Raw genomic sequence first — 24340 nt, forward strand, 5'->3', positions numbered from 1 at the left:
CACTATCTTAGCTCTTCAGTGACTGTTTTCTCTATAACATATATTTCTCTATAACATATAAACTTTATTACTTCCAGGGTCCTTCCTGTCTTTTCTTCCTTACATACTCTCGTTCATCATACTCATGTCTCCAGTCCTTCACTAGTGAAAATTATCTCCATCACTCATTTGATAAACCTTTAAAAAAAACGTGTTTTTTCCTCCATGCTGCCCAGCCCCATAAATATCCATAAATTATTTCATTGTCTTCCTTTAATTATCTCTATCTTCGTCTGTGATGCCACCAGAAAGCCTGATAATGGTTAAGTTACAAGTGTGTTGAGACCACCATGTCCACCATGCTGCGCAATGCCACCTTACAAACTGCATCTGTACATTTGGATCCATTTGCTGTATTGACCAACTATGTGCCACTGTTGTTCATGTGTTTTTGTTGTTCCTGTTGTGTTTCTGTACCTTTTCCTGTTTACATGCTGTCTCATGCAGTACAGTATAATTCCATACGTAGTGATTCTATGCATTATATTACTACCAATGCTAAATAAATAATACTAACCTTGACTGAGTTAAGGTAAATCAGGACATTACCAAACTGCCTAAGAAGAAAGAAGCAGGAGGCCATGCACTGTCTCCCTGGAATGGTATCTAAAATTCAAAAGAGAAATGTGGATTTGTAGAATTTAAAAATTATGTGGTAATGGAAATCACTGCCAAGTTTGCTGACAACTATGAAAGCAGTTAACTTCTAAAAATAGTGTAACTTGCCTTTTCAGGCAAAGGACTACACTAGAGGTTAGAAAAGCTATTAGATCATCTTGTCAACTTTCTCTACAGCATACAATAACTATTGCAAGACTGCATTCACCAGCACATTCTACAGAGACGAATTGTTTAAGTAACAGGACTTTTTCCATGACACAATCTTTGCAGCATTATTTTAATGTGATTTATTCTGACTCTTAGGAAACAACACTTGATACAAAGCCTGAGTTTGTTATTCTAAGCTTATACCCTTTTTGCTTTAAAATTACACTCTTCACTTATCCTGGACAAAGAAGCTCTACACACTTAATTTTAGTTCCAATAGGAGAACAAACTTGAGACACTGAAAACATTGTCAAAAATTTTCAATACACACACAGGTTAAAATACAGTATGAAAATTCATTTTCAGGCATTTGGGATTACCACATTGCTCACAAGATATAAAGCCATAAATAAGTCAGACGGATCAACTCAAATGAGTGTCAGTAAACTTTCCAGGCATCTGTGTCATCATTAACTTTGCTGTCATGTACTCTGAAATTGTTAGCTGTGTTACTGAAACATTAATTCAAAGTAAAATTCTGATGCAAGTTTACTAGGACTAATTCTTTTTTGATCCAGCCAGCAGAGACTGCTCAGAGATGGATGAACCCAAGTAGCGGCTGGGAAGACATAAGCACAAGTAGGGTACTACATCAAATGATCATTAGAGAACATGCTGCTCCGTGCTGTTTGGGGAGGTGACAGGAGCTAAGATTCTAAGGCTACCAACAGCCCTGAAGTAATCTGTTCTTTCAAGATAGTTATCATCAATCCATCCTCACCAGAAAATTAAAATATATTTTCTGTATACAGAAATATATATCTGAAGACCAATATTTTGACTCTGCACCACAGCACAAAGCATAGCTATCCACCGGAAAGCTGCAAATTCTGTCTTCCAAGGTAAGGTAATAATTATTGCTGGAAAGCTCTATATAAGATATCAAAATATATTTCAGAGGAAAGCAGAATATTCTCATTTTTCATTCTATAGCGCCAGAAGATACTGAGCTTGGGTGTCCTAATTTCCATAAAGGGACAATCCATCCTTATCCATGGCTGAATGACATCATTAAATTCTCCAATTTAAGAGAATCATTTAGTTATTTATAAAGTATTTACCTGGGAGAAGAAACTGGTCTGTGCATTCATCTGCCCTTTTTCACATGTAGGCATACCTATCGTGACATATATATGCTTTGATGGGACAGTAAGAGAAACACTTTTCCTCTGTTCCTCTACTCTTTTTTGTTGTAATGAGAATGCAGGTACCTCAGGAATGCCCTTTTTCTCTCATATTCAATTTTTGAGGCTCAAACCCCCAACAATTTAAACAAAACCCTAGAAAATGCAAGTGAACATTTAAAGACTTAAAACTGAGAATATATTTTCCAGTAAAAATGAATAACTAGAACCATGCTTTTCTTTTCCCATATATGATGAGAGATTTTCTGCGTTTCAGTATCTAGTCTCATATCCACATTTTGGCAGGAAGTTATATTATCCCAGCATACAATCCTTTAATGACAGATTTCATGAAAAAAAAAAAAGTAAAACATCTGTACATCTCATACATATCAGCACTTAATAGTATGAATGACATGAAAACAAAAGTTTTATAGTTCTAATCCATCCCGTGTGTCTTATGCAGGAAGAAGGAAAAGTTCTCACTCCGAAAAGTTACTTAGAGTGACCTAAGAATACCTCAAAGAAAAGACTGCGAAAAGACTGCAGTCCAGAAGAAATGTCTTGTTCCTCCCATGCAACACCAGAGCTGCCTGACTTGGTCCTAACAAGACCACAGAAAATGGAAAGGGGTGCTGTTCTCCACTATGTTGTCAGTATAAATAGGGTAGTTTGTAAGACTTACGTTCAGCACCAGAAACACTGTATTTAATGGAGATGTTATTGTTCATTTACTTTCATTAATGTTCCTCTTGCCTCACTTCCTCCTTAACTTATCTCAGAAATCTGATTTCCGTTTCATTTTCTACCAAGCTGAGACACTGAGAGAAGATCACTTACAGCATGTGAATTAACTGCAAAAGTCTAGTTATATCGTCCTTTGTAATGTCAATTCTATTTCATGAGCCATTTGGGATTACGAATTTTTATTAAATATTAAAACACAGCTGCTGTTCTGTGTGCTATTTATTGCAGTTAACAGGTGAGTATTGACTGCTATGCTGTGCTTCCAGGTTTTGCTTTTTGATGTCCCCTCTCCTCTTAAATTACATAACTTACAATACATCTAAGCATTTCATCTCATGTTGGAAAGGGCTTTCACATTGAATCTGTTTGCTTTATGTTCCTCGAACCTCTGTGTCACAGATCTAATTAACAGCAAAGATTCGATTGATCAATCTAAACGACATTGCAAATACATGACAGTATTCTTCATAAACTGTGAAGAATATTTGCGAAATAATGCAAGAATAAAAATTCTTGCAGCTTTTCATCTAGTCATAAGATTTCTACAGTTAACAAGAGCAAGTCAGAAAGATGGAAACTTGTTTTGAGAAAATATTCAACATCTTCATTTCAATCCATTCATTTTTTGATAATCCATATTGAAGTCAGGAGCCTTGTAGGCCCAGTTCCAAGAAAAGAAAGAGCATAGGATTTTCCTCACTGTAGTGAGCACAAGCTACTTTTCCACTCTAAGTCTGAAAAGCAGCTAAGTAATTTGATAAAGATCTCAAACAGACAATGTAACTCCTTGCTAGGATTGGCACAGTGGGAAGTGCTGAAGTATGACGTACATGCTTGAATAGCATGGCTGGCAACTTAGCGAAAGCCCAAGTGTACAAACAGTGAGAAGTCTGTTCTCCATTCTAGATGCAGCAAAACAAAGGCAGCATATTAGAAATGACCACAAATACACAACATAATGGTTAATAAGCTAAGTAACTTAAAAAACATTAAAATGATCATATGGAGTGGATTCCAAAGTTTATCTGGCTTAGAAGCTTGCTTAGTAAGAATACATGGCTATGGAAAGAATATGTTCTAATTTCATATATAATACAGGATATGGTAAATAATGCAAATTCCTTTGAAGCTTCTCCCAGCATCCAACAATCTGACAGATCTGTGGTTCCTAACCACAACCGAAAACTTTGTGTTCAACAGCCAATGTACTTTTCTTCTACGATTTTCGTTATATCTTTTGGTTCTTGCAAGACTCTATATCCAAGAAGTTGTGTTATATGAAAAAGTAATTTGTGCCGCTTGTTTTTAACTACCTTGCCTGATGATTTATTTCAATGCTCTTTAGGCTTTGTATGGTACAGTGACTAATGCTTCTCTATTTATCTCTACCACATCATTTACAGTGTTCTGTACCACAATCATAACTAAACTCAGTCATCACTTTTGCAGGCCATGTACCTTCTTTTATATAATCTCTCCTTATGCAAGAAGCTATTCCCTTTTCCTTAACCTTGCTGTCCTTGTACCTTTTCTTGTTCTACCATATTCTTCTGAAATGTAAGAACAAGAATTGCAGGCAATATTCAAGAAAGGGAACTATATCTGTAACAATTACACAGTAATGATTTTTGTTTTGTTCTCTCTTTCCTCATCAATTCCTATGGCTCTGTTCAATTTTTCTGATGCTTCTGATAATTTTGCAAATATAAAGTTTTTTTCCTCATATGTACTACTTTGTATTTATCAGTATTTATCATACTAATAACTTTAACATACTAATACTTTGTATTTATCATAAATAAAAATTTAATTTGCATATTATTATCCAGCCTCATATATTCTTCCACAACTTTCATCATTGTGGAAGCTTTCATGCCTCCTACCATGAGTAATTCTGTACCATTGGCAAAGGTAGTCATGTCCTTATTTGCCTCCTACAGCTTATTAATTATGAATATGAGCCCTTTCTTTAGGGAAAAAAAGAAGGTTCTTTCAGGTGTTTGTATTAGGTTTGCTTTATCCTGTTCACTGCTACTTCACTATAATTTTTCTGTTACAAATGAGAAAGGTTATTATGTAGCTACCCTTCAAAAATTAGGTAGAGGAGAATTTTTTTCATTTTCTTTGCTAGGAAATGGATTTTGAATTTGATTATACTCAGATCATTGTAACAGAACTGGATTTTGATCATAATATTTCAAATCAAGTTCTACGTAATAATCTCTGTATTGGTTAGAAGTCACCTGTTCATTTGTGTGCTCTTTCTAAGAAAGAAGAAATCTTAGAGTTTAAATTTATTGTCTCTGTATCATGCCATGTCATTGCATCTACCAGGACAGTATGGGCAGAACAGAATTCTCAAGCTATTATTTAATTATCTATAAAATCTCTAAGCTCCTTAATATGCCAGTCACTGTTCCCATCCAGGCTGGTTGGTGAATAATTTAGCCTCAATGCTATGTATATCATATTAACTGAGCGTGCAATTTAAAACAGGTTTATGTTACTCACTGATAAAGAAAGCATATTTACTTTACTTTGAGAGAAGGTTTCTGTAATGCTTAGAACCACTGGCATCATCTACTTTGTAATGCCCAGTTGGAAATTAAATCTGAACAATATCCTACACATTACCTTCCTCCCATCATGCTTTTTAAATGATTTTAGGTCTACAGCCTCTTCTAAAAGCAAGTGTTCCACTTTATTCACCCCCTTATAAAACATCTAATATTTGTACAAAAACACTTTCGTATTTGGTTTTTATGTGTTTGCTTTCTGTTATGTCCTATCTCAACTGAACTCTGTTTATTTCTTCTTCCTTTCTACAGTTTGTTGACCTCCAGCTGTCCTTCATTTGAGGATACAGAAATCATTCTATTTCGCCTTTAAAAGAGGAGTTACCTGCTCTTCTCTATCTGTCAGCACTCTTTCACATTTTTAAAAAGGTAACAAAGGTTTTTAAATGGGAATAACAACCGTGTAAAATGCTTGTGGTACTAACATTTCCATTCAGGTTTACACAGTACCAATCCTTCCCACAGGCTGTTTCCCTTCCTGCCCATCCCCCTGAAAAGCACCTTCCTAACAAGACAATATTTCTGTTCCTTAATCATATCTTAAATCTCAGCCTCTCTGTCTTGTTTTGCAGATTGGTTTAAAATATTTCAGAATAAAATTAATACTTTTAGCTTCCTAAATTTAAATTTTGCTTTTGGGTTGTATCTTCACTATACATCTTTACAGGATATCTTTTCTCTGGCTTTCTCTGTATTATTGTTATCCATGTGTGCTATGATCACTCATCACACTTGCATGACTGCCTTAAGAGATCCAACAGCATCATATCCATCACCCTGTGACTTCACTGGCATCACAAACCCAGTTAGCTCTACATCCAGTAACAAGAGTCCTCCACCACTACAGTTCACATTGCTTCTTTCTGTTAGCTAGGATTACAACTCCAGAGGGATAAACTCAGGGCAAAAGGAATGTGTTAAGGAAGGCTCATTTATAGGATCACTTTCAGTGACTGCAAGTGTGAGAACAGAATGGCTCAGAAGTATTTCTGGGAGTTTCATCAGGGCTCTTTCTCTGTCTCTCAAACTCCTTCTCTTCAGGCACTATGAACAAAGGAGACACCATTCTGTTTCTGAGGGCCATGAGCTGCCTGCTCCATAAGCACGTATAAGTTATCTGTCTACAGAAATACTGACAATACTGTCAGAAATATTATCAGTATTTCTGCCTATAGAATAGTGGCAATGCCCACATTTGATCTGTATTTGAAGCTGTATTTCTGCTGAGCTTGTTTTCCAACTACTGTCTTTTTTGATTTGGGACTTTTGGTTTTGCTTTGGTGAGGGGGAGGGAAGACAAGGTCTTTTTTTGGCTGGTAGTTTAGTTATTCTTTGTTTTATTTAAATTTATTTAATTTACTTATTCTTGTTAGTCTATCAGTTTTTGTTGTTGTTGTGTCTTATCTTTTTTTTTTTTTTAAATTAAACCAGCAAGTTAGTCCCAGAGACTCCTTTTCTCTCTGTAGCCAAATTCCTCTCTCTCTTTTAATCCCTCACTTCCAGGGACACACTGTGCTAGGACTCTACATACTTGATAGGCTTGCAGGCTTTCATTAGCAGTCCTAGATTTGTACCTGTTAGTGTTTCTACCACGCACTTCATCCAATTATGCTGTTGTCTTCTGTTTCTATGGAGGGGATTATTAATATAAGACAAGCTGCCACAATGTCTGTCAGTGAAGACTAGCAGTTTGCAGTATAGCCTCTTTTCTGGCCAAATCCATATAGTAAGGTTCGGAATAAATTGAGCCTTCTAATTTAAACTTGCAAATTTATTTTGTACTATAAATTAGACTTTCTGTTACTCATTATAGCAACAAAAATCCTGGCACTAAGCAAGCAACAGTTAGATGAAGATATGAGGGTATATATTTAGATATCATAAGAGGGATTACGTAATGGAGAAAGAACATTTCAGACATACCACATTCACTGGCTGATTCACCCACCAACTGGAAGAACTGCTGAGCAATTTTCAGGTGATCTCTCTAAGAGAGGGAAAAAAAATCCAGCATGAGTTCCAGAGTTGATACTACAATAGACAGTAAAAATACACTTTGAGGACAGATAGATGAGAGAAACGAAGCACAATAAGCAGGCAAACTGTGGATGAAGTAAAACCAGAAAAGGTAAAATAGGCCACTGTATGAGCCTAGATACACTGGAATACAGCAGAAAGCAAACAGGGTTCTGGAAGCAGGACAGGGAAGCCAAATTCAGCTTGATTTATTTTCAGGACTAGTAACAGCGATTTGCAGTTCATTCATTATGGACTGAGAACTGCGGGGAGGAAGATGATGAGACTTGGAGATCTTGCAGTCTAAATGTGAAATGACTGCCCCTTTCAATCTATTCCAGTTCCTACAGATCTGTTCACATCCTACTGTTGAAGAAGCTGGAGAACCTCATGGGTTTAACTCACCGAAATCATTTCTTGTCCAAGAGCTGCATTTACCACTCCTTTGAGGATGTACTCCTGGAAAAAAAGTAAAGGAGATCAGAGAAGACAATGTGAAGATTTCACAAGACATAGAACAGTCTACTTGTACATCATTTTCTTCCTAAAGTTAACTCTATCCCAACTCAGTTTAATAGATAACTGATTATTATGATAACAAGTGCTTCAGCACAGTGTTGTACATGGTTACCCCTCAAAAATCCATTCTACTTGTTAACAAGTCACTACTGTTAAATATCTGGTCTGCAGAGAGGAAGTGTGTTTTCTGATAAAAAATTATGCTCAAAGTTGATACACCAGAAGTTACACCAAAACATAGTATCATGCCCTCTTCACCATCATCTGGCCAATAATCAAGTGCAATATTGTTATATTAATGCACAGATCCCACTTCTAGTATGCACATTGGTTACCTGTAATCACCACCAATCATGCACCAAAATGCATGGCATTTCTCATCAGGGTAAAAATGTCAAGAGGTTTGTGCTCATGCTATTCTACTGAAACTGGGAATAGGAGCAGAGTACATTGTAATCTCTACCATGAGCTACGATGATGACTTCTTCACAGAGCAAGATTTTCTCAGCATGTAATAGACTTACTTGTCTTGTTTAAATGTTGTAATTCAGAGTTCTAGCTATCAATCTGTTGTAGTAGGTACTCCTGATAAACTCAGACAGCCCTAACAGATGTAAACACAGGAAAGGAGGAAAAAAAGACGTACAAAGACCAAAAACAGAGTGTAAGGAAACAATCTAAGAATACTAGCCTGCATACTAAGTAATCATTTCAGTACAACAACTCTCTTACAGATGCAAAATTAAATCCTACAGACCCCATGAAAAAGAGGAAATTTGAGAAGAACTGCAGGAGGATATACAAGTAGTTTTGCAAGTCCTAATCGGGAGTTCATTTCAAGTGTGAGTGAGAAAATGGAAAAAAAAAAGCACAGAGATTCTCATTTTAAAATTTATCAAGTGGGTTATCAAGAACGATATAATGGCATTTATACTAAGCATGTATGGGAAAAGTGTAGGGAGAAAACAGAGGCTAAAGAAGCAATACCTGCATAAAGCTGCTCAAGTGTTAGCAAGTATTGCTATAGTGAAAAATGCAAGAAGTAAAAAGCAACAGCAGAAGATATCCTCAGCACAGAATCACCAGATCTGTGCTCAAGGTTTAGCTTTTCCCTCCCTCCATTTAATCCTCACACATACTCATGAAAGGTCTCTTTCATGCCCAGCTATGTGATCTTTGGAAAACAAACTGCAAAAAAGAATAAATCAGAGACTGAAGATGTTGGAACAACCACAGAAAAAAAATGACAGTATCAGTTTTCACTCATTGCAGTTAAAGTGAGACGGGATTAGAAAAGACATATTATTTAATCTGTTTAATTTAATTTTGCTACTTTTATTGAAATGGCTTCAGGACGAACCACATGAGCACCTGAAGTAGCAGATCTCAGGGCTGGTAACCATCACCAAGGCAGAAGTGACAAGGAGCTGTAGTTAGAAGAGGGCTTTTGAATACGCACTAATGGTTGGCTCCGTAGAACCAAGTCTGAACACAGAGTTGTATTCTTAGTTGACCCTAGGTGTGCAGTACTAAACATGCTAAGTACTCATGTACATACATACAATACTCTATACATGAGTGTTAAGTCTAGGACTGATAGAAGGATAAATCACTACAGTTTTAAGAGTGGGAATGGGGCAAGCTGTCCTCATGACACCAGTTTTGTATGTGGCAGATTTCATACCTATTTATAACCTCTGTCTTTATGTACCATGACATCAGTTTCCAATTACCTGTGGAGCTGTAGGTTCCAGGTCTTTAATCAGGTTATAAGCCTCCTGCACATCATCTGAAATACCACATGTTAGAATGCACGTCAAACCATAGCACACTGTATTAGAACAAATCACTCTTCCTCTACAACGTTCCCCAATACACAGCCAAAGAAATAAAGCATTTAGACAGGAGGAGAAAGGTAACTATAAATCACTGTGAATTTATATCACAATGGTGATGGTTTTCTAGAACTCAAATAACAAACATGGAGTGAGTAATAGCTTCTTTATTACTACAATTTTCCTAGTAGAGATGACTTGGCCCCTTATTCATAATCCAGTGGACACCTTCTCAACAGTACAAGGTCAAGATAATAAATACATCGCTTTCCTGTCATATCTCTTCTCATATTTATTTACCCCTCAAGGAAAATAAGGTAAGATGGTTCTGGAGGGAGACTTCATCTCTTCCTTATCAAAATTTCAAAATCTAACCAGCAGCTCTTACCTGATACTAATTCTAACAAGCAAAAAACACTACTAGTACAGACGTTTAACTGTAAATTTTGAATTCAATAAACAACTTCATGTCTTCCCAATAAATAATTGAAAAGATCCTAAACGTTACCAAAATGCCTGCTGAACTGACAAAATTTTGTTAATACAGCATTATAGTCTGCCTATAAGAACAAGCCTTATCAAACAAAACGTGGTTTTTTTTTGCTAGTACATACCAGCCACACACTGTGGGGACAGTATTCCAGGGTGACTTAAGGCAATACACATTGGAGCTGCCAGGCTACAATTCAACACCTGACCAACACGTCTGCTTTCCTACCCACCCCCTTAAGCAGTCACATAGTAAGGCAGCACAAGGTACTAGAATAGTCAAAAGTAATCTCATTTTATAAAAAGTTAGAAATAGGGTTTTTGTTTTTGTTTGGTTTTTTTTGGACTAGCTCACCTCACCAACATCCAGCCTGCACAAGCATAAATGCTGGCACAAAGGCAAGTGACAGGATCACACTACTCAGGGTAGCTGGCAGGGTATGAGAAGAAGCCCTGCAGCAGCCCTGGTTTTCATTGGTGTAGACCATTAACACAGAATTATGTTCTTCAGGCTCTGACAGAAGCTCTCTCGAGCAAATCTAGGAGATTAAGACTGGATATCTGGCCCAAACCCCTAAAACTTACTACCTTAAAGAGATGAAAAAAATGAGATGCAAGTTTGTGTTTCAGTCACTCCAATTCAGAGCATCTTTATCAGAGACCCTGTAAGTTTTGGAGAGACAGCTGTTGTCATTAGAAGTAATGATTTCTAACATTCTTAACTGATCTAGATACACTATTAAGACTTTTAAATATTACATATTAATATTACATATTACTGTAAAGAAGAAGAAGAAAAAAAACATTTCAAGGAGTAATCAGTTGAGATCAGATGAGTAAAAGTCATCCCTGAAGCCATGAATGAGGGAGAGGAAGGTGTATTTACCTTGCCGGAGATAATAAATCACAAGATTCAGTCTTGCCTCAGGAATAACATCAACCAGAGGAGGCAGGACCTGCAAAGCCCCTTCTCCTCCTCGGAACACAACCTGCAGATAAAAGCAGAGTACTGAAAAACTGTGTATTAGAATACTGTTTATGATCTCTTAATTTAATGAAATTAGTTCTTATAGGCCTATAATAATAGCAGGAAAAGGTCAATGGGACTGGCAGTAGTGTAATCCCTGCTTTAATATAACAATAAAATTAATATGGGAGGCAATCTTTATTCTAAAGAATATTAAGCATTTAATCCATCAGCTGAGATTAACCGATTTCCATTTTTAGCAGCTCAAAATAGTGATACGTAACACATTAAACATTTTTAAGAATATGTCCTAGAATAAAAGTGAGGAGAACACGTACAAAATTGTAATTTGCTTATGATGGAAGCTTAATCAGGAACAATCAATGCTTTATACTTCAATCTTACATGACAGTTCCTCCAACAAAATCTAATATACTGCTTCAATAAACTCCTGACAAAAAGACCAACACGCAAAATAAAGAATGTTAACTTCTGAAATCAATTTTAACTCTTGGTGCAAACAAGAACAAACAAACTAAACAAAACAACAAACAAACAAACAAACAACAAAGAGTTAGCTTGTTGTGACTGTTCTTGAAAAATGATAAAACAAGCAACTGGCCATCATTAAATAACAGCTAGTGCCAGTTGTTCAGCAAATTAATAATACCATTGTGGGGAACACTAACAGGTGATTAGAGACTCTTACTAAAAAATACACAAATACTTTGGCTTGTATCAGTATCTTTTTCCCTATGAACTCCTTGTAAAGTACTTTTTAGATAAAGACCATATTCCTGAATTATCTGAATTCCACTGATACTGTAGTCATACTAAATAACAGTTCAGGGGCATGCATTCTGGCTTGCTTCTATAGTATCCTTATTGACTAGGCTCCACAAAATAATTTTGCAAGGGTATTCTTACAGGCCATAAATTATTCTGATATGCCTTTAGGGTAAAAGCAACAACATTCCTATTTTCATAACACTGTCTTGAACTGACAAGGAAAGAATGCCAGGGGAAAAAACCACACTTGACGGCACATTGATTATACAGGTAGGTTTTCTGGAATGGGACTAATACGGCAGTGGAGATTCAAAGGTTTGCAGTTCACAAAATATTCCCTTTTGCAAGTCGTCAGGAAAAGCTCTACAAATGATGGCAGACCATATGAAATCCAGGAAATACATTACTCACCAGATTGTGCTTAATGAGTTCCTTGCCAAACTCAAAAGATGATGAGGCACTGTCTGTCAAGTTCTTGAGCTCTGCCTGGATTTACATACATCAAAAAGTTTAACGAGAAAATAAAAAAAGCACACAAACATAAATGAAAGTTCGTATTAGTCCTAAATCTGACAACAACATCTCCAGCAGTGCTGGGTCACTGGAAGAGTTATGCCTTCCCACTTCTACTTGATTCTTTTTACCAACTGGGTAATATTTATAGAAACTAGGTCAAAAGTAGACCAGGAAAACTGTAAGACCACTGTGCATGCATGTGGACTGGTGGCTTAATACCAGGGAAACTGAAATACATGAAATTTCTAAGAGGACACAATGACATGATAAAAGGCCATTATCAAAATTACTGATTAATACAGATAACAAGGAAAAGTAAGGTTTAAGTGATCTTGAACTAAAACAAAGGCAAGCAAAGGCTGTCCAACAGATACCTCAGCAGCCTTCCCATTGTAAAGTCGGAAATAGTTGCAAGCCTTAAGGTTAAGAGCAATGGTGCTATCAGGAACCTGCTGAAGATAAACAGCTAGCACTTCCTGTGATACATCGTAGTAGTCCAGTTTATAATAGCATAGGGCCACATATACATTCAGAGCCAGGTACTCCCTGCAGAGCAGAGGAAAGAGGATTAAAGACAACATTTAAATCCACTAGATTCTATACATCTTTTACAAACACATCAAAATTGAGGTTTCCAAGAAATACTTTCTGGGTACTTTTCTACCTCCAGATTGTTATATAAATTGCAGAGATCCAGTTACAGATGTACATTAGTTTTTTTTCAACGTCATCTATTGCAACTTTAAAGAATTACATGCAAAACTGTTGTTTTGCAAATCTTTGAAAAGGTGGTAATTCACACTAAGGAAATCCACAGAAAATAAGTACTGTACTTTTGGCCTGGCAGAATAAGATTTTCTATGCAGTATGTGCAAAAACATTTAATACTGACATAAAACTGAAAATATCTGAATGGGTCTGAATTGGACTTCCAAAAGATGGCTATATATTCTGGGGCAGCAGTTCCTATTTACCAAACCATACTTCCAGCCACTTGAGAATTCATTTGTTCCTTGTTAAATTATGAACTCAGAAGTTGCAGAATGTGACAGAAAAAAACGAGTGTTATGAAGGATAAATAGAATGGAAATAATTCCAGACTAAAAGAAATGTAAGGAGCTCTCTACATAAACACTAAGACTTTTACCGATTGGGTAATACAGATAGACACAAGGTCAAAAGCAGACAATATGAAATGTTACAAGCGAAGGAGGAATCAACAATCGCAAGCAAGAGTCACCAGATGGGTCATCAGAGAAAGAGCGAGAACATGAGAGACAAAGCAGGTACATAACCATTTGTGATTTCAGAAGAAATAAGTAACAAAATAAAGAAGGCTCTTTTTTAAAGAAGGCTAAAGAAAATGAATTACAAGAAAATATCACTAAAACAAAGAAATACAGAACAAACTTTTTTCTTAAACATGCATTTTTCAACAATGATTTGCAATGAACAAAATTGAGGGGTCTGCACCTTGTGCACGTTTTGCAGTTGGAAAGGGGCATAGTAACTGGGGAAAATTCCTACTTTCAGAAAGCAAGCAACTAACTGGAGTTAAATACCAACAGTATCAGAAGCACTACAGTAAGGTTTAAAGAAGAGATGCCAACCGATTATCAAGAAGAATGCGCTTGTAGATATCAATAGCTTCTTGGTAGTGGGACCGCATGTAGTGGATAGATGCCAAACTAAGCTGATCTTCTGTAATGTCTTGCAGATTCTGGTGAGAGCTCATCAATTTCTTCTCATCACTGAACTAAAACAGAAGGTGTGACATTCTCAGAAGAGTTCAGCGAGAAATACGTTTTAAGTTAATTAGCTGGATTAGTTTTGCCCTTGTTGGCAAGTAGCAGGTGACTCATTTTTAACATCTGGAAGAACTCTGTTACTTCAAAGTTAATTTGACTGGTGAAGAAAGCCAGACATTAAAAGGCAGACCAGCTGAAACTAGATAAATATGAGGCTAAAACTAAGTACATATTTTCCTTTAAGGTGTGATTTAGACATAATTACGTGTCACTTGCATTGCTGGATAAGAGAGGAAGAGCTGAATTAATTATTTCATAATCAGAATTTTACAACACAAGATTTGACTGTTACTTTTCAATCTAGCTGATTTTTTGTTGCTTATGGATCCAAAACTTATTTCTCATTTCTCATGGATAAACATCAAAAAAACACAAGCCTGGCCAACACACAAGAACTAATCTTCACAATACTTCTTTACAGCACCAACAAGTTCACTTTGATCATCTCTTTAAAATTCCAGTTTAACTAGACCATTTATTTTTAAAAGCTTTGCTGTTTAATGCATAACAAACACACAAGGGTAAAAACAAGCACCAGAGTTAAACAATCATCTTATACTTGTATTACAATAGTAAAGTTGAGGCTATTCAGCAATGACGTTCCTCAAATCACTTATTCCAGTGTTTCCCTTTGCTGGTTCTGCTAATGTCAGCAGCAGTAATTACGAATTTCTCCTACACACAAATTCTATCTTATGCAACTTCATCCAAAAAATTTATCTGCTCTGTTTTTCTTTGAATCCTTTTTCTCCCTTTTTGAGACAGTCACACAATGATACTCTGGTCTAAAGGCAAGAGAACTGTTTAACAGAACTAAATGCAATGGGCTTCATATTTTCATAAAGTCTTTTATTCCGAAATACTAACTACATGAACTATGAATTATTCAACTTCTCTTTATCATAGGCATCTGTAAGAGCCAGTGCCACTACAAAAACGTTTAAAGATTACTTCCATAAACTTACAGAGATTCAAGTAAAGAGAATCTAGCATCAAAACTAACACTTGGTATTTGTATTTTCTTTCACCCAAAAGTCTCTTCAGTATCACATTACTTGTTAGGTATAATACAGGATGGCATGAAACCAAATTTAAGGGAAGACAGCTATGTGTGGTAAGCGAAATAGTCATTTAATTGTTGAAATTAAAGTAAATCTCATGCCATAAACATTATTACTTCTTGGATACTGAACAACTTAAAGAGGACCAGTAATAACATGCGGACCTTTCTGGTCAAACTGCTAAGTATAACACAGTTGCATTAGGAAATCTTGGTACACTTCAAAGAAAAAGAAAATAGTAGCTTATACATTTGCGATTCTGTTCAAAATCCTAGGTTCCTTCTAATTAAAAATACCATCGAGTTCTTATTTTATGACTTACATTAAATGGGTGGTAAGACTTTATATACTTGCCGAGGGCAATTATTCTGAGATCCTGTTTTCACACTTACTTTCTCCTCCACATTTTAATACAGTAGGGTGGTTGTAGAAAACCTTTGTTCTCCTGCCACCACAGATATTTAGTTATTTGGCCAGGTTGCAAGCATAAATTACACATTACCAAATTGAAAAGAAAACAAAACAAAGTGTGAGTGAAGAAAAGACATTATACCTTATGTGCCAGGTGAAAGAGTAAACGGTTCTGGAGACGACTCTTAGGTGCTGAAAGGAAAATTCATTAAGTAAGTATCTCTGCAAAGAACAACATAGGATATATATATATTTTTATTATTATTAATTCCCTTTCTCAACAGCCATGCAAAAATCAATGCTTTTTTGCCTCCCATCTTCATTCCCTGTCCATTTCATTTGAAATCCCTGATGAAAATACTTTTTAATTGGCCTCTGCCTTCCATGAGACTTACAACTTCAAGAATTATATGACCATTTCTCTGCAGGGCCTTCTGGTTAATTCTGTGTTTTTGCACAAGTGACACACAGCACAGCATCTTTTATATAATAAGAAAGCAGCAACAGAAACTCAAAGTTCTTTCTGCAACGTTTAATATTTGAAGAAAATTGAGATTCGTAATTCTAGGAATCTTTTCAACTTTCAGGGTATTGCAAATTCCATTGCTGCTGCCTTTTGGCATACACAGCTCTAATACTACTTCTGTCCTTAGGAACAAAAGGTACATGAATGAATCCTATACTCCAAGCAAATAAGATTCAAACTAACATATGGAGAGGAGTGGCTCTCTAGTGCCACTGAAGTTCACAAAATTTCTTGCTCTAGCAGGTTCAGGAATTCCATTTAATACACTTCATATGACACAAACTGTTAACTGTGGAGTTTTAAGTCTCTAGAGAGAGCCTTGTGCATCACTGAGAGTGACAAAGGTCCTTGGCCAACAGAGCTATTAACTTCTTTTGTGAGCAATCTTCCAAAAAGCCTTCCCTTGTTTCCTGTATTTTCTTTAGCCTACTCAGCTAATGAGCACTCTCATTCTTGCTCAGACCAACCAGCTGGCAACCCATGTTCCACAGAAAGGATTTACATGGAATCTTTACAAAAAGCAGAATTACTTACTGTGTTTATGAGTCCAAGAAAGTGCAGAGTTAGCAAAGCAATGGCCTGTAACACAAGGCTATAATTCTTCTGACATCCTAAACCATGAAAGAGGGCTCAAACCACCAAAACCTCTTTCTCTTCCCTCTCAAAGATGGAAGTTTCTGGTAATAAATTAGATTTTTTTGAAAAGCAGTTTAGAGAGGGATTTCCAGACTTACTCGTTCTCCACATAATAAGGAAGCTCTGTAACTCAGCAAATAATGCCAAAAAAAATCAGGCTGTTCTCATCACTGTAAGGTTCTCTACCTACTTCTGCTAGACACAGCAATTGTTTCTCCCCTCTCCTCCTTTCCAAGCTGTTTTATTAAAATGTGTTCCTCCGTACCAACTATTCTAGAAAAAGAGGACAGTCAATTTTACCTTTAAAGAACTGCTAGAACAGAGGAGTACCAAAAGGAAAAGGTTGTATCAGAGTTCTCACAAAATCACATCTTGCAAAGTATTACTAACAGAGCATCAAGTAGTTAAGAAGCTAAATGGTCTTCAATCTAGAATATATGTGGGAATTCTCATTAGCCTAATCATTAAGGAATGGTAAGTTTTTCTGATCTACAATCAATATTGTGTAAGCTGCAGTAATATTATAATTGACATCATAGTACATTCCAGAAATGATTTTGTCCATTGAGTTTGAAGGTTAGAATACCTTAATTTAAATGCAAGTTCTTCAAAATGTTGGCAGCAGTGATACCACAGCAACTCCCCACGTGCCTCTGCATTAATTGATAGGTTTCAGTACCAAAGTTTCAGAGGGTTGCACATGGACCCCACATGTGCTTTTGAGCAAAACTTAAACCAACCACAACTGCTTTTCACAATTCAAAACATTTGGTCGTGAAAGACTCCAAAAATACAAGCAGGACAGACTGGTGAATTTACACTGAAAATAACATATTGTATAATCACAGTGCAAAGAGTAAAGACACCAATGTTCTTTTTTTTTGAGTAGGTTTTGTTTCTTTTCCTGAATAGGTTTTAGCATTAATTCAACTCCAAGTGACTTGCAAGCAGCATTGCCTCAAGAATCTAAACTGAGGAATCCTTGTTTCACTGGTCAACCAGTGACTGTCGTGCTGCCCTCTCAAACCTGGCATTTGATCTGACATTGAAATTATTATTTACTTCTTGGCAAAAACTAGAGTTACTCCATGTTATCCTATACCTAAAAACATGCAAAAGATAAAAACAGAGTTCTGGTGGTGTGTATGGGCATATGGAGGAGGAAAAAAACCTCCTATTTCATAAATTACATGATGCAATCCATTTGATATTCTTTAAAATAAGACACTTTTACTTGATACCAGCCAGGTAAGAACAGGTACAAAACCCAAAAAATGTAGTCCTGTTGATATAGTAAGCAGAACCATGGAAACATTAAATATCAGTTTCTTTTCTCTCAGTACCAAATGCATTTCTTGAGGAAGACAGAGAGACATACAAACAAGGTCATGTTAATTTCCAGGTAGACTTTGGTACTAAGTATTGGATATCGTTGTTGTCAACCACTGGAGCAGGAAATGATGCAACTGTCTCATCAGAGGTGATGATTTTTTGAGGAATGCTAGGCTCATTCTTTTATTACTACCTGCTGCTATCAAATTTCATTGTCACCAACCTATCAATGCCACAAAGAAGCACAAACATCTTTTACTATCCTACTTTTTCAAGAAGGAGACTGTTTGTTTGTTTAACTCAGCATTGAGCAATCTAAGGATCATAACAAATATGATGACAATGCTGCACTGCAATAAACTGGACCCTGCTCCAGTGCCTAGGATTGGCCTGGTACTGATGACATCATGCAGGAGCTGGACAGGCCCTCTTTCTAGTTTAGAAACACACCAGTATTTCTATGCTAGAATTTTTGTCGTGATCAGTGCTGATGTTCCAGGCACTAAAGTCATAGTTGATGTGGATCTTAAAAGTCTTCTCCTATCTTTTATGTGCTGAAACTGAACGGACACCTACTTGAAGTATTTGTTAAAATATAATAAGCAGTCACAAGTGTGAAGGAATTTTTTTTCACTAACTCTTAAACAAAAAGTGAAACTCTCTAGAAATGGCAGCTCAGACTCTTGGTGAGTTCCATGTTACTGCCACAGGCAGTAAGAGGACGATGAACATGGTCAAGAACAATCTGGCATTTGTGCCCTCTCGTAAAGGTGTAAGGCAATGTTGGTCACGCATCCAGCACTGACAAAACCTATCTAGCAAACATAATGCCTACACATACTCTACAGAAGTACTTCACATGCTGACAGGTGTTGAACTCATCCTAAACATACAGAGCTGGGAGTGGGTAGGAGTGGAACAGTGCTGAGAAGGTTCCAGCCAGATAACACAGGAACTATGACCAGAGAAAACCCTATTCCACTGTTCCTTAGCAAGAATGCCCTGCTCACCTGAACACAGTAGCTGAATGAAAGTCTCTGTGCCTCAGAACCACAGCCTTGCTGGTGGCGGGAAATCGCAAGGGTAAGGGAAAAATGTGAGGAAAAAACACGGTCCGACAGTGAAGCTCACACTTTCACACACTTGAATAGCTCAACTGTTCAAAATTTTCTTGCATGAAATCTACAGAGGAAATTCTCTGAAATTTTCCCATTCCCAAAATATTTTTATTTTCTCTCAAACTTAAAAGTTAGTTCAACTATGCTCAGTTACTTGCAATATATACACATTTCATCTCAGTTGTGCCTAAGCAGAGTAACTTGAAGATAACTGAAACAAAAACAACAAATTATTTGTTCAGTAGATTCCACTATGTGTTAGAAAGCAAAACAAGAAAATAAGGTTAGTAGTTTTTAAAGTTAAAATATCTATTTTCTGATATTTTCACTTGTGCACTTTGAAAGTTCCATATATCAAACTCTGCTGCTTCAAAAAATACAGCTAAAATGCAATGAAGATGAACTACTGTACTCAAGAAATACAATACTAGCAGAAAGCTGATAATTTTGCACATAGGTGAACACGCAGCCTAAAGAAAAAGAAAACCCAGCAGTTTTTCCATGCCCTCTTGCAACTGCACATTTTCACTGGTGACAACTATCTGACACCTGGCAAACATTAGTGCATGCATAAGCAAAACGGGTTTGGAAAATGCCACTGTTCTTACTAACCCATCTCTGTTCTGCTTTTGTGCAATACTGCTCCTTCCAGTATAGACTGAAAGGAGAAGTTTCACTGTTCAGTTGAACCACATTCTGAGCTGACACAGACAGCTGTGAAGAAGCAAAGTAATTATAAAGCTTTGCCATCAAAAAATAGAAGGAGGGGAAAAAAAAAAAGCAAAACAACAAAAAAAAAAAGAAAGCTCTCATGACTGGTTAAGCAACACAACCCTGCCTGTGCATGAATCTTAAATTTAATTGTAAAATTCCATGCTTATCCTAAAAAGACTGTTTTTCATAACAGATTTAACTGCAGCCTCACTTATGTGCAAATCACATTTGCTGGCATATATTTTGCGGTTTAACATAACACTGTTGGTTCTTGTATTTTTCATATTGCAGTGCTAGCCAATGGCTTCTGAGAGCACAGTACAGGCTTTTAAATACTAGGATTAGGTTGCCAGGATCTCTGGCAAATGTGCCCAGCTGAGTTCCTGGTCCTTGTCATTTATTTCTTGAAGGCACATGACCTGGGAATGCAACATAAGACTATTTTGTTTTATAATGAAAAAATAGCAATTAATTATTATTTATTAAGCCAAGATGAAGACTTTCAGCCTCATTCTCCCAAGCCTGGATGGGCTCGCACACACTAAGGAAAACATTTGTTCAACGCACGCATGACAGCACAGATGCAGAAGGAATAAACAAAGCATCACTTGGCAGCTTGGCTACAGGATGACTACAAAACAACAGTAGCTGACTTGAAGTAACTCTGCCTTCATCACAAAACCAGGAACATTAGGAACTATAACGTAAGGGGACAGCAGGGAAAAAGAAGAAGCCAGAAATATCGGAAAGGAATTTGGAAGAAAGCCTAGGGGAGATAAAGTACAACTATAATGAAAAACCTTCAAAGGATTCTTCTTTACTGACTTTTTCTTCTACTTCTTAGCTTATATTTGGAGCAATTCTGGTTTATATGACTTTTGATATACACATTTATTCTTTCCTGAGAGAATGTACCATGAAGATTTAATTAAGTAATGACAAGCTGAGAGAACACTTCACATTTAGTATAAAGTAAACACAAAACCTCACTCCACAAGAGAATGCAAACTATCTATCTTGTGTGAAACACAATAATTACCTCAGGGCTTTTCACCCTAATTTCCAAATTTTCAAACATCCTGCATATTTTTCCTCAGACAGCTAACAATAATTTTCTTAAGCAGCAGCAAAAGTACGTGGCAAGAAGGAACTTCTATTTGATTTCTAGATACTTATATTTTTATGTGGAAAAACTATTCCAGAAAGCTACTCGACATCTATGTTCCATTTCATGCAGATTCCAACACTGTAGAAATTCAGAACTATAATTGAAAATAAATTATTTCTCTCTCATTTGTTTTAGCACTGTGCTGCTTTCAGGGGCTTCACATGTCAACTGCAGCAATAAACAGCAAATAGCATGCGAAAATTCAGGTCAAATAATCCTGAAACAGCAATGGTGAGCAGCCCAACACAAATGATATCTATCATTCGTATAGCAGTGTTAAAGGCTAAAAGGATAAATGATGCTCTAGAGATATCACCTGTTGTGCCCACTACCCAGGGAAATATTTTGCTTCTTCTGGATCTTTGCAAAACCACAAAAGAAGTCACACGATGTTATGGCCTCAGCTGTTACTAATCATCACTTATGCAATTGAAAGATACTAAAAGCACTAAAAGAGGATATATATTGAGTGAAAATAAAATGATTCAACCACAATGTCGGAAAGCCTAAAGTGACAGGAGTGAAAAGGGGAATATACAACACTTGTCCTTTCTCCATTGAAAGCTTCCAAGTGTTACAAATTTTCAGCTGTGACTGCCTCCCCACCAAGCTTAAGTAGACAGGAAGCATCAGTATTACAGTACTCACGAGAAAGGCTTAGCATCTCACTACAAGAACAGGCATGCTACCCTACTTAAACAATTACATAAAAATCAGGAACCAACATTACCAGTGTTAGCACTAAGCTATTTTCTGTTCCCTCCTGCAGCTACTTTCCCTATGTCATGCGCTCCTTTCTTAATATTCCTGCCCTTTTCTGTTAGTGGTTAGAGTACCACTAACCGCACCACGTACCTTACCATTCGCCATGCTGCTAAGCTGATCTGAGGGGCAGGGAAACATTAACCTTCCTCACTTCCAGCTCACAGCTAATAAAGATGCATGCCCAGCTGTGCATCTGTCATCTCTAGAATGGATTACTGTAATTCGCACTACGCGAAGCTGATGACAATGAGCAGGCTCCAACTGGTACTGGACACAGCCACTTGCTTTCTCCACCGTTTAGGTATAGTGACACCTCAGGATCTATTGTCCAGTTATTTTTAATTCAAATCCTAGATTGTGATCTCCTAAACCTCAAGCTTGTGGTACTTTAAAGATAAAATTATTACCTGTGAATGCTAGAATTTTACACACTTCTTGAACAACACGGATCACTTCTTGAACAATACAGATCACAAATCAACAATACAGAATACAAAGCCTTGCAGGAAAATTTTACTTTTGGAAACAAAACATTTTCAGTTGTGGGAATCAAGGTCAGAATGCTCTTTCAGAGGACTTAAACGAGATACCAGAATCTAGCTATTTCTAAAAAATACTATAAAACTGTCCTCTTTGGAGGGGGTCCTCCACAGTAGCAGAAAATACACAATTATTTTCTCCCTATTTCCAGCCCAAGACTAGAAAACTAAAGAAAGAAACAAAAAAGAAAACAAAAGACTCATTCAGAATCTTATCCTAAAAAGGCAAGAGTCAGAAGCTGACTGAGAACATCACTACTATTAATTCAACTTAGAAAGCACTGAGATACTATGGTAATGGGAAACAATATAAATCACTAAGATAAACAGAAAGTGATGGGTAACAAAATTAAACTGCAGAAACATTTTTAGGCAGTAAAAAATGCCTTGGAATCTAATTTCCATTTCTCTTTTTTCAATGATCCCATGCATGTTCAGATTAGAGTGGAACTGTAATAATGTGACTGCAGCAAACTCCACGCCTTGAAGAATCAGATCCCTAATATCTAACTTACAAGGCAATAAGACCACCTACTAAGTCACTCAAACTGTGTAAACAGAATTCTTGTCCACATAAAAGAGAATGCTGAATTCTCTCATATGCTTATTTTTTGATAGTATCACTATCCTAATTAGCTTCATCTGCACTGGCTCAGAGACATGGAATCAGTCAAAAGAAGAGTAACTTTTTGCTGCTGGTCAGCATATGCTGGGTTTTGTATTTAGAAATTAATCAGAGAACTTATTTTCCAGATGCTTCTTTCAGTTCCAGCTGCTCCACCTGCCCAAGCTATTTTTAGGGAGAAAACTGCATTATAACTCTCACGTTGATTGGAAAAAAACAAACAACAACAAAAAACACAGCTCAAAATTATCCTTTATTCCTCTGAAAAAAAGCACCAGATACTTCCTCTGGAAAACACTTTTAAGTGTTCAAGTCAACAAATAGTTCTTTCCATCACAGACATACATCTCACCTTTCAAGGCTGCTTGTTCAGCTTGTGTATACATCCCCAGGAAGAAGTAGGTACATGCCAGGTTTACCCAAACATCAGGATTGCAAGCTGGTTGTTTGGTCAAGGCCTCATATTCCTGTAACAGAAGAGGGGGATGATTTGTTTTTAATTGTTTAAAAGCATAGGTGTGTATTAAATATCATTTTTTCTTCCATCATTTAACAACGTATTTAATTTTTTACAGCATATATTTAACAGCATATCAGTCTGACGTTGGTGCTGGGGAAGCTCAGTGCCATCACACAGCACCTACAGGGCAACCAGGCGATCAGGCCCAGTCAGCACAGGTTTATGAAAGGCAGGTCCTGCTTGACGAACCTGATCTCCTACAACATGGTGATGTGCCCACTGGATGAGGGAAAGGCTGTGATGTGGTCTACCTAGACTTCAGTAAGGCTTTTGACACCGTTTCCCACAGCATTCTCCTGAATAAGCTGGCTGCTCAAGGCTTGGATGGGTGTATGCTTCATTGGGTTAAAAACTGGCTGGGTGGCTGGGCCCAAAGAGTCATGGTAAATGGAGTTAAAACCAGTTGGAGGCCAATCAATAGCGGTGTACCCCAGGGCTCAGTATTGGTGCCAGTTCTCTTCAAAATCTTTATCAGTAACCTGGGCAAGGGGATTGAGTGCACCCTCAGTAACTTTGTGGACAAAACGATGGGTGCGAGCGTTGATCTTCTCAAGGCTAGGAGGGCTCTACAGAAGGATCTGGATAGGCTGGACCGATGGGCTGAGGCCAGCTTTATGAGGTTCAGCAAGGCCAAGTGTCAGGCCCTGCACTTGGGGCACAACAACCCCAAGC

The 24340-nt window shown here is 37.0% G+C and overlaps 1 protein-coding gene across 3 annotated transcripts in view; it reads right to left on the minus strand.

Moving 5' to 3' along the window:
• The window catches only part of TTC26 (tetratricopeptide repeat domain 26), a 50413-nt gene that overhangs the window by 18775 nt on the left and 7298 nt on the right, over window positions 1-24340 (minus strand). For 2 of the 3 annotated variants that reach the window (XM_040554975.1, XM_040554983.1), the window contains 10 exons: window positions 23501-23615; window positions 15868-15917; window positions 14056-14201; window positions 12820-12991; window positions 12341-12415; window positions 11060-11162; window positions 9583-9638; window positions 7736-7789; window positions 7238-7301; window positions 557-645 (listed from right to left, as the gene is read on the minus strand). In XM_040554975.1, coding sequence (XP_040410909.1) covers window positions 557-645; window positions 7238-7301; window positions 7736-7789; window positions 9583-9638; window positions 11060-11162; window positions 12341-12415; window positions 12820-12991; window positions 14056-14201; window positions 15868-15917; window positions 23501-23615 — 924 coding nt within the window. The remainder of the gene's footprint in view (window positions 1-556; window positions 646-7237; window positions 7302-7735; window positions 7790-9582; window positions 9639-11059; window positions 11163-12340; window positions 12416-12819; window positions 12992-14055; window positions 14202-15867; window positions 15918-23500; window positions 23616-24340) is intronic. The other variant, XR_005819306.1, reaches the window with a different exon arrangement.

Source organism: Cygnus olor, chromosome 1, assembly GCF_009769625.2.
Source record: "Cygnus olor isolate bCygOlo1 chromosome 1, bCygOlo1.pri.v2, whole genome shotgun sequence".
Lineage (NCBI taxonomy): Eukaryota > Metazoa > Chordata > Aves > Anseriformes > Anatidae > Cygnus > Cygnus olor.